At 47.0% G+C, this 15,269-nt stretch overlaps 6 protein-coding genes and 1 long non-coding RNA gene across 8 annotated transcripts; 4 read left to right on the forward strand and 3 right to left on the reverse strand.

Annotated features, from left to right (window-relative positions):
- Nucleotides 1-9: 9 nt before the first annotated feature.
- LOC117145932 (F-box-like/WD repeat-containing protein ebi) lies at nt 10-3,355 on the forward strand. Its single transcript, XM_033311809.1, has 3 exons — nt 10-395; nt 461-1,659; nt 1,738-3,355. Exons 1-3 carry the CDS (start codon nt 338-340, stop codon nt 2,581-2,583), a joined length of 2,103 nt encoding a protein of 700 aa, XP_033167700.1. The 5' UTR covers nt 10-337; the 3' UTR covers nt 2,584-3,355.
- Nucleotides 3,356-3,359: 4 nt separating this feature from the next.
- On the reverse strand, nt 3,360-4,582 carry LOC117145939 (ribonuclease H2 subunit A). Its single transcript, XM_033311822.1, has one exon. The coding sequence runs from the start codon at nt 4,531-4,533 to the stop codon at nt 3,490-3,492; it is 1,044 nt and encodes a 347-aa protein (XP_033167713.1). The 5' UTR covers nt 4,534-4,582; the 3' UTR covers nt 3,360-3,489.
- Nucleotides 4,583-4,878: 296 nt separating this feature from the next.
- Nucleotides 4,879-5,639, forward strand: LOC117145961 (60S acidic ribosomal protein P1). Its single transcript, XM_033311861.1, has 2 exons — nt 4,879-5,077; nt 5,229-5,639. The coding sequence occupies exons 1-2, from the start codon at nt 5,006-5,008 to the stop codon at nt 5,493-5,495; spliced, it is 339 nt and encodes a 112-aa protein (XP_033167752.1). The 5' UTR covers nt 4,879-5,005; the 3' UTR covers nt 5,496-5,639.
- Nucleotides 5,640-5,818: 179 nt separating this feature from the next.
- Nucleotides 5,819-6,388, reverse strand: LOC117145956. The gene has a single exon (XM_033311847.1). The coding sequence runs from the start codon at nt 6,299-6,301 to the stop codon at nt 5,876-5,878; it is 426 nt and encodes a 141-aa protein (XP_033167738.1). The 5' UTR covers nt 6,302-6,388; the 3' UTR covers nt 5,819-5,875.
- An 88-nt stretch (nt 6,389-6,476) lies between these two features.
- Nucleotides 6,477-7,525, forward strand: LOC117145948 (ADP-ribosylation factor-like protein 16). Its single transcript, XM_033311834.1, has 3 exons — nt 6,477-6,610; nt 6,676-7,109; nt 7,164-7,525. Exons 2-3 carry the CDS (start codon nt 6,721-6,723, stop codon nt 7,354-7,356), a joined length of 582 nt encoding a protein of 193 aa, XP_033167725.1. The 5' UTR covers nt 6,477-6,610; nt 6,676-6,720; the 3' UTR covers nt 7,357-7,525.
- A 916-nt stretch (nt 7,526-8,441) lies between these two features.
- On the forward strand, nt 8,442-10,362 carry LOC117150466 (tetratricopeptide repeat protein 8). 2 transcript variants are annotated; one of them, XM_033317362.1, is made up of 4 exons: nt 8,442-8,850; nt 8,915-9,762; nt 9,825-10,013; nt 10,070-10,362. In XM_033317362.1, the coding sequence occupies exons 1-4, from the start codon at nt 8,457-8,459 to the stop codon at nt 10,286-10,288; spliced, it is 1,650 nt and encodes a 549-aa protein (XP_033173253.1). In that variant the 5' UTR covers nt 8,442-8,456; the 3' UTR covers nt 10,289-10,362. The 2 variants fall into 2 exon arrangements, with proteins under 2 accessions (XP_033173253.1, XP_033173254.1); XM_033317363.1 differs by having other exon boundaries at nt 8,770-8,854.
- On the reverse strand, nt 9,642-13,185 carry LOC117150467. Its single transcript, XR_004460765.1, has 3 exons — nt 11,402-13,185; nt 9,820-10,255; nt 9,642-9,731 (listed from the first exon to the last, which is right to left on the reverse strand). It is a non-coding gene; the product is annotated as an uncharacterized LOC117150467 (long non-coding RNA).
- Between the last annotated feature and the right edge of the window lie 2,084 nt (nt 13,186-15,269).

The raw sequence follows: 15,269 nt of genomic DNA on the forward strand, positions 1-15,269 counted from the left end.
CGCACACCTTGAGATTACTCCGCCATTTTTTTGCGCGTTTCAGAAACGCGTTTTCGATTCCTCGGTTTTATTTGTGGAAAAAAATATGTGAAGTGCTCTTGCCGCAAGCAGCAAACTGGCAGAATTGAATACACAGGACCCACCAGATCGATCTAAGTACCAGGAGTAGCTCCGGATACCGTGGCTTGCGCCGAAGTGATAAGCGTGCCGAATGCAGACGCATGTGTTACGCAGCACAGTTCCGATTTTCACACCGTAAAAACATAATTGGCATTGGAGATAGGAGTGGATTTTGGAGTGAGCTAGTAGTAGGAGAAGGAGCCAACCGCGTTCCGCCATGAGTTTTTCCAGCGACGAGGTGAACTTTCTGGTTTACCGATACCTGCAGGAGTCGGGTGAGTAAAACCCTCCAATGGCAAGTTAAGAGCCCGCCCTAATCTCATGCAATCTCGTTTTCTAGGCTTTCTGCACTCGGCCTACGTGTTTGGCATTGAGTCACACATCTCGCAAAGTAATATCAATGGCGCATTGGTTCCACCGGCCGCCTTGCTCACCATCCTGCAAAAGGGTCTTCTCTATACTGAAGTGGAGTGGAGCGTAGGCGAGGACGGTGAGGTGGCGCGACCCATTGAAGGACTCTCTCTAATAGACGCTGTCATGCCGGAGGTGAAGCCCCTCAAGCCCATTGTAAAAACAGAGCCGGGAAAACCCGGGGCAGTGGATTCTTCTGCCCCTGCCGGTGGCAACCAGAACAACAATGCTAAGCCAGAGATAAAAATAGAACCGGGTACCGGAGTGGCGGGCTCAGCAGGTGGAAACAAGACTACCGGCAGCACCACGGGCACCAGCACACCAACCGATCAGTCGGCCAGCGAGGTGGACTCCAGTGGAAATGCAGCAAATAATGCTGGCGGCACATACGCCGGAAACAATGGAGCTGGAAGCAACCAGGCCAGTACTGGAGGAGCTAATAGCACAAGCACACCAGCTGGTGGAGATTCGGCAGCACCTGGGGCAAGTCAAAAGAAATCCCAGAACTCGAATGAAGCGGGAAGCTCATCTAGTGGCAATGCAGGCAATGCGAATGCCACCAGTACCGATGATGCAGCCTCCTCAACATCCACAAATGGCAATAGCAGCACTTCCAGCAGCGTAGAACAACCTACAAGCGGGCTGACGCCCGCTGGTGGAACTGTATCAACCTCCAATCCGGACGCAGCAGCATCGGGCGGAGCTTCGACTGCAGCAGGATCCAAGGCGCCCAGTGGAGCGGTAACGATACGCGTAGGAGCCCAAGGAAGCAACGTGCAGTCTGGTTCGTCCAATGCTCAAAGCTCTGCTCCCAGTGGAACCATCTCCTCGTCTACCAGCGGAGGTGCTGGGACTCCCGCAGCTCTTGTACCCATGGACATTGACGAGAACATTGAAATACCAGAATCCAAGGCTCGTGTATTACGCGGCCACGAAAGCGAAGTGTTTATCTGTGCCTGGAATCCCAGCCGGGATTTACTGGCAAGCGGTTCGGGAGACAGCACTGCTAGGATATGGGACATGTCCGATGCAAACACTAATTCCAACCAGCTGGTGCTGCGCCACTGCATCCAGAAAGGCGGCGCTGAGGTGCCTAGCAACAAGGACGTCACCTCTCTGGACTGGAATGTAAGTAGAAGATCTTGGCAGTTAATCCTTGTGAAGTTTGCTTTCTAATCCGTTCTTAATATAATCACGTTTTTGCAGTGCGATGGATCCTTGCTCGCCACCGGCAGCTACGATGGTTACGCCCGAATTTGGAAAACCGACGGTCGACTTGCATCTACTTTGGGACAACACAAGGGTCCGATCTTTGCTCTGAAGTGGAACAAGTGTGGAAACTACATCCTCTCGGCTGGCGTGGACAAGACGACGATCATCTGGGACGCATCCACGGGCCAATGCACCCAGCAATTTGCCTTTCACAGTGCTCCAGCCTTGGATGTGGACTGGCAGACAAACCAGGCCTTTGCATCTTGCAGTACGGATCAGCGGATACATGTGTGCCGGTTGGGTGTAAATGAACCCATCAAGACCTTTAAAGGACACACAAACGAGGTGAATGCAATCAAGTGGTGTCCGCAGGGCCAACTGCTGGCGTCCTGCTCTGATGACATGACCCTCAAGATCTGGAGCATGAACCGAGATCGCTGCTGCCACGATCTGCAGGCTCACTCAAAGGAGATCTATACGATAAAATGGTCGCCTACGGGGCCGGGAACCAACAATCCAAACACAAACCTGATCCTCGCATCCGCTTCGTTCGATTCCACGGTAAGACTTTGGGACGTGGAGAGGGGCAGCTGCATCCACACGCTCACCAAGCACACGGAGCCAGTCTACTCGGTGGCCTTCAGTCCGGATGGAAAGCATTTGGCCTCCGGCAGCTTCGACAAGTGCGTACACATTTGGAGCACGCAAACGGGACACCTGGTGCACAGTTACAAGGGCACGGGCGGAATCTTTGAGGTCTGCTGGAACTCCAAGGGCACTAAAGTAGGTGCCAGTGCCTCCGATGGTAGCGTTTTCGTGTTGGACCTGCGAAAGTTCTGATTGCCGGAGCAGCCACAACTGGATTTCGTGTATTAAGCCAACGCTTAAAATAGTCGAGACTCCTTTTCCAACTCATTATTTGGTAAAAATGAAATCAGTAGTTTTTCACTTTCATATGGAAAGAGAAGTTTTTACTTTTGATTCAAAAATTGCATTTTACTATATTTTTTAAAGAAGTGAAATATCAGTTTCAATTCTACCAACATAAATCGAATTGGATCTGGAGCCCGGACCTTAGGTAACTCCTTTCTTAGTTATCCCGCCCTGCAATCGTATTTGTAATTGCTTTAAATTCTAATTAGTTGTTTAAGGTATACCTATTGAGATGAGATCCTCCCGCTATTGTCCACGTCTATTTCGTACGCTTAGTTTCGAGTCACAAAATATCGATATGCGCCTGGGATTTTAGGGGCTTCAACATGGTTGTAGTTCTCTTCAGATCAGCGGGATGCGACTCTTCTCATTTTAATCTTAATCATAAGCTCCATGTTTCTAAGGTCGTCCCTTTTTATACAAAAATCGTTTAGTATAACTTTGCATTTTGTTATTGTATCGATCAAAGATGCCAGCCAACCCCCTCCCCTCCCCAGCAATCGCACAGTTGTCCTCCGAAAAAGGGATGCCACGAGATCAGATCAGACCGATTCACGCATACATTCAGAACAGTGTAACTGCAGTCCCACGTAGTCTGTAATCGAACGTAATTAATAAGAACACGAGATTGGCGGAAACACAAGAACATCAGCAAAAATACATTAAAGATAAAAACTAAGCTGTTTTCGTTTTGGGCCTGGGATTTTTAGTTTGTATTATGGCATTTTAAAACTTAATACTAAATTACTTAAATTAAACTTTATTCTTTGTAAATATAGATACTCCTGAACTTAATTTTATTCTTATTTGTTGCTAAAACTCCATGACGTTTTCCAGATGGCGTTGCTTAAAGAATCGGCACTCCTCGCGAATTTCTTCGCCGGATTTTGTTGTGCCCTTAAAGAACTTTGTGAGCTTGGTGCCGGCGTACTTGGGCTTCTCGGAATCCGGCTCGTCGAACTCCATGTCATACGCCTTGTCCGCCAGTGCGTTTTCCGCGGTGGACCAACTGAAGCGCACAAGTCGTGGAAATCCAAACACTAGATCAATGTACTCGGTCAGAAATCTCCTTGTGACCGGATCTCCCGGATATCCACTGCCGAACTCGTTATCCTTAATGACCAATCCCTCAGGGAAGCTCCACACCTTGAGGGCATGATCACGGGTGACTTTGGCGCAAATACTAGCAGCAGAGACTATTGGATAGGTGGAGTCAGCCTTTTTCGCCACGGTTATTTTAAAGTTGGGGAAACGTTTGAGCAACTTCTCCTGGTACTTCTCCGGCGGACCCACCGTGTCCACATAAACCTCGGCAATATTGACGCCCGCATCGATCGCCTGTTGGATTAGGCCCATGGCCGAGTCCATGGAAACTTCGTTCAGGGAGCACTTCGACCGCCGGTACATGCTGGTGCTGATCGTGTTCGGCGATATGATCTCCACGGCCCAGCCAACGCAACTGGTCGCATATTCCTTGGTGTTGATATCGTTAAATATAATATCACGTTTCCCCTCGGTTAGTTGTTTGGAATCGGCGCATCCCAGGTCCTCTAAAGCCTTGTTGCTTTCCAGTGGACAGTAGGAGATCCCATATACCATAGGTCCCAGGACGGGACCACGCCCTGCTTCGTCCACGCCCAGCATGCACGGCTTATCCTTGCAGATATCCGGAACATCGCTGAGGTAAACTGTGTTGCGGCTGTTCTCCTTGCTGGCTATAAATGGACCCAGGGCCTTCAAGGAGTCTATTTTTCCGCCATCCTTCAAATCTACATCATCGGGATCTTCGTCGTTCTCATCAATATTTTCTATAGATTTGTATTCTTTTTTTACAACTAAATCTTCTTGGTCCGACATTTTCGCGCGCTTTTTATTGTTTACGTTTAAGCAATGCTATGGGCACACTAATTGTGTACATAATGTTTCAGTGTGACTCTTTCGTCATTATACCAAAATGTCTTTTTTTCAGTATTTTCAATACCATTACGGAAATGTCTTTTATTAAAACAGAGAGAAAAACATATAACCAAGAAGGGTGTTAGGGCAACTGTTTGAGAAGCTTAAGAATAAACTAGTTTAAATAAGAGATGATCTTGGAAGTAAGAACGAGTTTTCTCCTAAATAGTATTTCCTGACAATATAATGCAAATTTTCATTAACGCTTGGTATTTTTTTTCGTTATCGGCCTGGTCACACTACATATCAACTGCTCTTTCCGGTTTAGGATTTTGACCAGCGTGCTTGTTCTCGTCCCGAGCTAAGGCCATTTGTTATAAACAATTAATTTTTGGCAACTTGCACAATCAGTGATTAGCCACAGCACTTCGACATGTCCACCAAAGCCGAGCTCGCCTGCGTCTACGCCTCCCTCATCCTCGTCGATGACGATGTCGCCGTCACCGTAAGTTTTTCGATTTTGATTTTGCAATCGGGGACGCAGCAAATCCTCCAATGGCGCGGCCATCGGCCAGAAGTATTGGACAATTTGCGGGTCTTACGGTATCTTTCGCACTGCCGCAACATGTGCTGATCTTATTTTTTGGATTCACCAGGGTGAGAAGATCAACACCATCCTGAAGGCCGCCAACGTCGAGGTGGAGCCCTACTGGCCCGGTCTGTTCGCCAAGGCCCTGGAGGGCATCAACGTCAAGGACCTGATCACCAACATCGGATCCGGAGTTGGTGCCGCCCCCGCCGGTGGTGCTGCCCCCGCTGCCGCCGCCGCTGCTCCAGCCGCCGAGTCCAAGAAGGAGGAGAAGAAGAAGGAGGAGGAGTCCGACCAGTCTGACGACGACATGGGCTTCGGTCTGTTCGACTAAATCCTCTAGAACTTCTCGACAACCGGACATCCGTTGTGTTTGTGCTGTAATCCTCGAGAGGTGGACGTGTGCCCGTGTTTCCCGACCTGCGTACACGTTTTAATGTACAAATGTGAGGAAATATAGAAGACGTTTGCTAAAAAATTATCGAGACTCTCCTTTTCACAACGGTGCATAATTATTTTGGCTTACTGTGTTATTGGTATTCCACTGCCTTTTTGGAGAATACATTTTAGTTAATTAAACACAGGAAAGAGGTTGCAGTAGAATATGCCAATAATTTCGTCAGGCGGGTTTGAAGGCTCCAATTAAAGTGTTCAAGATTTTTTTTTACAAAAGCTGTCTTACAGCTAATATTTATTGGATATAACGAACGTAGACTAGAATAACGCCTCCTCGAGGATCTTTGCTAGGGCACGAAGATTGGGTCCGTCGATTTGCTTGAGACCCAAGCCCACCACGAACTCCGTCGGGCACTTGTGGAGTCCGGTTCTGTTGACCAGAAACTGGATGGCGCTGCGGGTCTCGTCAGTGTCCAAGCCCAAGCAGCAGTTCATCGTGATGGGCACCGATACGTGGAACTCCGGATTGTCCACTGGTCCGTGCAGGTAGGGAACCACCCTTTCGTCCTTTTTGACATCGAAGTGCACGTTGTAGATGCCGGGAATCTTGCCGAGCTGCGTTATGACTAAAAACCACTTCTTGGCGAAGCAGTGGAACACTATCTCCGTAGGGACGCCATTCACGTCCGCTGAAAACTGCCTGTCAAATCCGATTTGTCGAGGTTTGTCTGCTGTGTGGTTCATTTTTTTGAGCAATTGTAAAAGCGCTTAACAATGTTGATATTGTTTACGATGAGACAGCATGAAAAAGCGATGAAAAATACATCGATGTTTTATCGATAGTGATTATGCATTGATGTGCTCATATGAAGTGTGGCCGAATGGTTTCGAATTTCGTGAGCACGCAGTTTAAACTTTTGCACTTTTCCTAAGAGAGCCATCTTGCTGAAAAAATGTGAACTACTGACACAAGATTTTGATTACGCGATTGATTTTAAATTTTCAACCATTTGTAAATATTTGAAATATAAAATAAACTAGAAATAAAAACATGTAAGTGCTATCTAAATATTCCGATTGTGATTTAATTAATTAATTAATAAACTTTGGTAACCAAGGCTACCTTTGCTAGATCCATAAATAAAATCCAAGTAAAAGCTGAAATGTTCACCTGCATTTGCTTGGGCCCCAAAAGAGCGGGCAAAACGCACCTTTTAAAAGCTTTACAGGATCCGGAAACCATCGACGAGACCACGTTTTCCATGCCCACCATTGGCACGGGGATTTACCGAATCCATTTTCCAACAAAATCGCCAAATGGGGATAAAAATAAGCCCCCTCCCGCAGAAGCTCCAGCTAACATTCCTCATGGCGGTAAAAATCTGCCCAAATCCATACAGATCCTGGAAATTGGAGGGAGTATGGCCCCCTTGTGGAGGCAGTATTTCGACGACGTCAAGAAGCTGATTTACGTGGTAGACACCTCTAATCTGTGTCAGATTTCAGCCGCCGGCGTTCTTTTCTATTCAATCCTCACCGAGCCGCGTCTGCAGTAAGTAAGGTGGAAATGAACTGAAAGCTCATGCACTAGATAAATTCGTCGCAGGCACAATACTAAGATCCTGTTGGTGCTGGCCAAAATGGATTACTCCTACCGCCAGATGAGAAACGAGGCTCTGCTCATGCTGCAGATGCAGAAGTTGCAAAAGCAGATCCGCCAGCAGGTGACCATCGTGGAGGCCAGCGCCGTCACCAAAGTGGGCTTGGACCCCATCTACGATTGGCTGCAGATACCCTAAATAATAAAATATCATAGAAATGAGTGTGTCCCAGAAACCCATTAATGTTTTGTTTTCCATTATCATGTTGTCACTCACATCAAAGATAGACCTGTAAAAATATTAAACTCTGTTCCGATGCATCTTTATGTGGCTTTAGTTAATAAAATTATACTTGAGCACTGCCTAATCTATGAGAAAGAAGTTAATATCTAGATTAAGACCTAGACATCCCAAAAAGCAGATTTCCCATAAGCAGAAGGAGATGCAGGTGCAGATGCCTACCCGGAAGACGAGTCAAGGATAAGTTGGATATATTAACCAAGGAAAACCATTAACTTGTAATGACTAGTGCTCAAATTAACATTCCAAGTTTAGGTAGATTCACAGGGTGGTATAGTCAGGATGTCCCAACAGGGTGACTCTCCAGTGACAGGAACAGGCGCACTGCAAAGTAATTAATGTTTTGGCCGACCAGGTATCCATGGTAATCGACTCGTACCCCGAACCTAACCAATTCGAGCCATACCGGAAGACCCTTTCCATATGGCGAGTATACACCTATACCTGCGAGAGGCCAGTCAGTCGATACCAGAAACCGCAGCAGCGGAGGAATCTACAAATTAAGTCCCGTGGAAAAGAGGTAGGCGGGAAGTACAAATTATGGGCATAGAAAAATTAGATGGCATGGAGACGAGCCAAGAACTGAGACCAGATTCGAACTCGGAGGAGTCCAGAGGAGCGGAGAAGGGGAGATGAACCGCAGGAAGCAGCAGCCGCATTCCTGATGCCCCTGGATTTTCGGGCTTGGAGGGGCAGAGGAATGACACGCATCCGGTTTTAAAATTCCAGCAATCGAAGCGCAGCAGAAGAGCCCGAAAAAAGGAACCCAGCCGAGGAATTCAAACACTTGAATCGGACACAGATACACAATATACTGAACGAAATGATAAGATTTTTGAGAATCTAAATATTTATTTATTATATTAATAGAATATGATTTCCAAAATATGATTTCTTTCTGACTAACCTAATCAAATTTACTCGTTCTATGCGGAATTCTCAACATCTGTGTAGAGTTTTTTCTGAGTGTGACAACTAAAGGCAAAGGACGCGAATCGATGGCATCAGCGATGCTGGCGACTCTGGAGCTGGACTACTTCAGGGCGGTGTCCCTCTACCGTCGACGCTCCTACGAAAGGTGTGCGGAGCTGTGCAACGCACTCCTGCAGGCCGGTCACGATGGCCATGTCCAACTGTTCACCACCAAGGAGGTGGAGGAGGAGGAGCAGCACCAGCAGCAGCAGGCGGAGCACAGCAGATTCGGTAGCAATTTGCAACGCATTGGCCCTAGGCCAAGAGGAGCAGCTGGAGGTGGAGCCGGGGCAGTTGACTCTGGGCCGTCCATCATGATGCCCACTTGGCTGATGGAGGGCGTGTGGCAATTAAAGATGCGCGCCCTTACGCAGCGCGTGTACGTGGACGACCTGGACGAGGACGATGGCGGGAATGAAGGTAAGTAAGTGACATTTTTTTGGCCTCACTCATTAATTGTTTAATAATTTTCCATTTCTGGCAGCCACCGAGGAAGTAGAGTTTGAGCGTATAGCCACTGCTGCTCGACCGGGAAGCAGTATAAAGACCGCTTTCCAGCCACGCCCCCTTACCAGTCAGAGGGCGCAGCAGGCGCGGAGCAGGGGTTCCGGAGTGGCCCACTCCAGTGATGGCCGCTTAAATAGTTCCCGGCCAGGATCGGCGGCAGTGGCTCGACCTGGCACAAGTCTCAGTCGACCGGGATCCTCGCTGGGATCTCGTTGCGGAACCGCCTCCAGGATTCGAGCCACCTCGGCAGCGGCTTTCAATGTAGGTGATGCCACTTCGAAACTGTACCAGGCGTCCCGTCTGAATCCCACCATATACGCCGAACGGGAAACGCTTGTGAAAGCCTTGTTTCAGTTCCTCTACTACCACGAAGCGGATGTGCAAAAAGCCCACTCCCTTTGTCAAGCGGTTCTGGAAGTTGAGCGCCAGAAGCCCAGTGGGTCCACTGGATGCACACTGTCCTGGTGGTGGCAACAGCAGATGGGCCGATGTCTTCTTGCCCTGCATTATCCACGAAGAGCGGAGCCCTTTCTGCAGCAATCCCTGGCCAGCTTTCCCCATCCGGACACTTATCTGCTCCTCTCCAGAGTATACCAAAGAATAAAGCAACCCGAGCGAGCTTTGCTCGTGATCGGCGAAGTGGTGGACTCGCGACCCTTTGACGTCACCTACCGACTGGAGCAGGCGAGAATCCACCAGGCCATGGAACAGCAGGAGGACGCACTGCAGCTGTACAGACTGGTGGCCAAACTGCATCCAATCAATGTGGAATCTCTCGCCAGCATTGCTGTGGGCTACTTTTACGACAACAATCCGGAAATGGCGGTAATATTATGACCCTAATAATAAGGAGTGCACATTAAATTGAAAAGACCTCCTTACCTTAGTTGATGTACTACCGAAGGATTTTGTCCTTGGGAGCACAGTCTCCTGAGCTCTACTGCAATATAGCGCTGTGTTGTCTATATGGCGGGCAAATCGACTTGGTTCTGCCGTGTTTCCAACGAGCTTTGGCCACGGCTACCCAACCCGGCCAAAAAGCAGACATCTGGTATAATCTCAGTTTTGTGGCGGTGGTAAGTGGGGTTTAATGTATATTTAATGTATACATTATTGAAATACTTTCCGACAGACTTCTGGTGACTTCAACTTAGCCAAAAGATGTCTCCAACTATGCCTCACATCAGATGCCCAGAATGGAGCCGCACTTAATAACTTGGCTGTGTTGGCTGCTCAGTCTGGAGACATTTTGGGGGCCAAGTCCTACCTGAATGCAGCCAAGGATGTGATGCCCGATGCTGCGGAGGTAACCACCAATCTGCAATTCATGGATGTGCATTACAAGCTTTAAAACCTAATGTCACTTACAGAGCTCGAAAATAAAACAATTGCAACCATTCAGTTTGTAATGCTAATTGACTTTAACCCAGTGTTTAACTTTTGAAGTACTTTAAAGCGCCCACCTTATATGCTTTCCATTATAACAATTTTAATTAGCGGACTCAGCAGAAAATCTTCGACAAATGTTGTGCAAAATCCAGCAGCACCAAATGGAGAAGTTTGTGAAATCATTGTGCCATTTGTCAGGTGTTCGGGTCAGCAAACCTGCTGATGCTGATGCTCGAGCTGAAAAGGTTGCTTCTGGCGGGGAATGGGAGTGTTCTTCCACACCACCCACTAAGCCCCACTCCGCCCCCCTTGTTTGACTAGAACAAATGATAAGCGCCAAATATTTGTTGATAAATGTTTGAAAATTAACTAGCAACGTCCGACGACGTTGAACTCATCGCGCTGGCATGCAAAAGCCAAATATTTATCAGCCTAGAAGCGGCCGTTCTACTTAGTTGGGGATTACAGATCCCACGGTTCGGGGACCAAGATGCTAATCGAAATTTGAATAACGCTCTTGAGCTTCCAGTTGTGCCAAAACAGATAAACATACGGTTCACACACTCGGAAAAACAATAAATTTCATGAATTATAGATGTGGCTTTGAAAAGAATTCGACTTCAAAACGGATGCAAAGCTGAAGGTGCAAATTATACTGATAACTGAGGATCTTAAGAACCTTGGTCACTTATACTTCAGTGTACAAGACATTTTTCTACTCGACAGAGAATATTTAAATATTTAAATATTTAATACAATGCTCGTCGCTTGTTTGTTTTCTAACTTTAAATGCGAGTCCAGCCACATTTTGTTGTCGTGTACATGTCTATCTGATTGTACACATCTACGTGTATCTCTATCTCTATCTGTATCTGTATCTGTATCTTGTATTTGCCCGTTTCCGTTTTCGAGGAGAGTTTCGTTTTCTTTTTGGCATTGAATTCGCATTCGCGTTGACTGGGCTTATCAGCCTTTGGGTCGAAATGCGTCAGCGTTTGCGGGCACTTGACGGGCTTTTTACTTTTCATTTTTATCACAGACATGCCAGCGAATTGCAGCACTGCTCAAAACTCACCTGCCCCTCAGTCGGAGTGACTAGTTAATCATTGCCGGATTCGCCTCGTCCGGCGGCAGGTGCCTCCAAAGTGTCAAGATGATCTCGTAACGCGACTCTCAATTAGCCGGCCACACCTGACAGCTGCAGATTGAGCTGTGAGTCGGGAACTGAGTCGAGAAAGGTATTTCGCCGGGCTCCACATACTCCATTTCACCTCCCCCCACTCGGGACTCCCCTTTTCGCAGCTTTTCAAATATTTCTGGCGCACGAGCTGAACGATCTGAGATACGCCAAGTTCTTTTACTTCTTTAGGCTTTGTTTCAGATGCAATGATTCTTCGATCAGTTGATCGACTCTACACATATATTACGGACTCAAAATATATAGAACTATAATTCAGATTCTGACGTGCTGCATTAGTATCTATAGATCTGTAACTTGATTTTAAGTAAATTGTTTTGAGATGTGTGTCATGTGTGAAATTGTATATGTGCATACATTCCGCACACTTCACACGCCTCTGTTTGAACAAGTGTTTTTCCTGCGGTTTATTTCTATTTCTGCCTAAAACTGTGTTACCATAATAATATGGCAACCAGCCCCCCAGCTCCTTCTCTTTCCCGAGCCCATGGGAACCAAATACATTACCGTGAATCCATTGATAGCCGAGAAGTCCATGTCTAGGCTTGTTGTGGGTAGACCGCAAGAGCGAAAAGCACCATCATCTCCTCCGGCTGACATGGAGATGCAGCTTGGCTGCCCCGGGTCATTCCTTTCCCCTTGCCACTGGTTCTTCCGATCCTGCAGCCCATATAAAAGCTCATTAAAAACATAAAAAAAGAGCAGCCAGGCAAACGGAGCCAGGGCAGCAGCTACTGTACGGAGCTTGGATGATTTCGTCGATTTTTAGCGGCCATATAACCCCCCTCGAGATTCCACATGTTCCTGGCGAAGAAATCTCCTCTAAAGGAAGAAAAGCAAAGGAAAGGCCAAAACAGGTAAGTCAACAACAGGCAAACAATTTGCACAGCGAGAAAATGATGACGTTTTGTGTGTAAAGATTACTGAATCGATAATTGCCCTGTAGAACGTATGCTCGATCAAACCTCTAAGGGTTGGATCTGACTTACAGCCTGGATACTTTTTTTTCACTGTATTCATCCGCTCGCACTACGCACGCGCGACGTCGACGTCGACGTTCTCTGCTGCGTGGCTGCCTTATGGTGTGTGTCGTTTGTTTCCTTTTTTTGGGGCTTTGGGGCCTTGGCAGCCTCGAAACTCGTGCCTTGCGTTGCTCTTCCTCTTGCTGTTAGCCGGTATTTACAGGGTATTCAGGGAGGATTTGTAGTATAGGGTATATGTATTGATTAAATTGACTATAAAATGAAATATTACTCAACGCCAATAGGGCTCCTTCAAGCGCAGATCGGTCGAGTAATCCTGTATGTTGTTGCTGCTGCTGATGATGATGACGATGCTAAAGATTGCAATCACGTTGCGCGCAGCGTACAGAATTTGTATCTTTAAGATACATCTGCGACCCCTTCTCGACTCCCTGCTCCCTGAATTTCATTTCGCCGGAATTTATTTAGAACACATTGTTGCTGCTCCCGTTGGAGGTTGCTGTAGCTGCTCTGCCGCGACGTTGCAGCCGGGGGCTTAGCAGGACCAGCAGCAACACAACACAACAGCAACAGCTACAGCAACACAGCAGCAACATGCCGCATTCCAAGGCCCAAAAAAGGCAAATCCCAAGCTGCAGCAGCGGCAAAATCGATTGGCAGCCTGAAATTTCATTGCAGTTTAGTCGGATTGCCGCTCGCCAGCTAAAACCGAGAGAAGAGAGAGAAAAGTTCGGTTCGAATAAATTGAATCGAATCGAATGAGATGCCAAAGAGCCGCGATGCGATGCCGACTGGAAATGGAGTGAAAGTAGGGTAGGCAGATTAGACTCTTCGGATTCGATTTGACTTCGACTTGGCGAGCATGTACACTTGACCAAAAAGTAAGTTATGGTTCTGCCTTTTAGGAATTTAAGATAATAGCAGTAGTCCAGGCTTCACTTTAAATATTTCTCCAAGTGCACAACATTTCCAACACTACACACATTCGGCAAGCCAAAGGTCGGAGTTGAAACTCTCGCTCTCCCATTCAGGTGACCATGCCCTATGCACCCCCTCCCACTCCTTTTACGACTCACCACCCTAAAACCTTATTTAAATTCCTCGACAAAAAAAGAGAGCTACTCGCCGTACCAGCGATTCAAATAGGAAGTGAGTTAGTGTAACAAATGTAATAAAAATACCTGGGATACATTTTTCGATGATGGTCTGAGCACGAAGTTGTGAAAGGGGGGCGGCCCATTACCATTATCGTGGCCAGCAGAAATATTTGACCATAATAAAAAGAATTGAAAACAAAGCAAATCGAATCGTACAGCGAATCGAAGCGAAACCTAATCGTCAACTCATCGAAGCTTACGATACTCTCGATCGCGAGTGATAAGGTGTTCAGTGTTGGGTGTTGAGTGGGGCTTGCATTCAATTTAAAAGTGCTTGAAGAGGGTAGAACATTTTCAAGATTGCTTAGTAATTTTTACATTTTGATGCCCAACAAATAAGCCTCGTCCATTGCTATGCCATTTACTCATCCAGACTATGACAGGGAGAGGGCTTTTAACAGAAATGGTAGGGGGTATGCGACAATCGGCGATATCGACGAGCCATCGACTGGCAGTGAAGCGTAGCGAAAACACGCCAGAAACAGCAACACACACCACATCCACATCAACATCAGTGGGTTGGTACCCGCGTCATATGCCAACTTATTCAATAAATTCCTGGCCTCCTCGCCATATCATCATCGCCAGCGACTTTGGCTCTGCCCAATACCGCAAAGAGCCCGAGGAATTTTGAATAGAAAGAGGATCAATGGCAGCTGCTCTTGGCTGAAAGATCACTTTGCCAAAAAAAAAGGCCAGAAATGCGCGCCAATTCCGCAAAAGCGATTCTCTGGACCGGGAGACTGGAGACTGAAATCGACTTCAAGGAATTGCATAAAACATTTTTGGCCGTTCTTTTTTTATTTTTTCACTCTCCTCGCTTGAAACTTCGGCCTCGACCAGGCTCAAAACCGCGCGCACACACACAAGCACAGATATAGAACGTATATCTACACGATATTGACCAAGAACGTAGTTCCCAAAAGGCAGCTTACAGCAACAACAACAACCGGTCTTAGAGAACCAGCGACGACCAAGCGACCGACCAAAGACGAAAGAATAACGAACGGCCACAAAACAAAAAAATAAAAACAAGAATGAAAAGCTTGGGCTTCAAGTCGAAGATGGAAGTACTCTAGATCTCTTGTAGTCAGGCTGATCCGGTGGGTAACAAACAGCCTAACTACCTTTGCTCCAACTTCCTTACACCACGCGTTTGTCAATAGTCAAATTTCAAAAGGTACATTTTTTGAAACCTAAAAACCTTTTTTAATTCTTCGCGTTGTATCCCAAACAGGGTATAGCAGACACCACAACGCAAAGTACACCCAAAGAAATCAAAGGCTGTGCGGGTTGTTCCCATCGAATCCCCGCCTCCCCGGATTGTCTCGCCCAATTTCTACCCCTTCCCCACCACTTCCCTGACTTCAGTCAACAAGTTATGTCCATGGCAAGACGACCCGACCCCGACCCCTTGACTCTCCAATTCTGAGTCTTCGGCTTTTGGCCGGGTCTTCAGGGGCGTAGCGAGGGTTTGGCACGGGGGCACAAATTCGATCATCTTTATATTGTGTTTTGGTTTTTGTTAGTTACGATTTTTATATCATGTCCATTTCTTCTGTAAAGTCTTAATTTTTGTTGTGGATTTTTCTTAGTAGCCCCTTC

The sequence above is a fragment of the Drosophila mauritiana genome, chromosome 2L, assembly GCF_004382145.1.
Source record: "Drosophila mauritiana strain mau12 chromosome 2L, ASM438214v1, whole genome shotgun sequence".
NCBI classification, from domain to species: Eukaryota; Metazoa; Arthropoda; class Insecta; order Diptera; family Drosophilidae; genus Drosophila; species Drosophila mauritiana.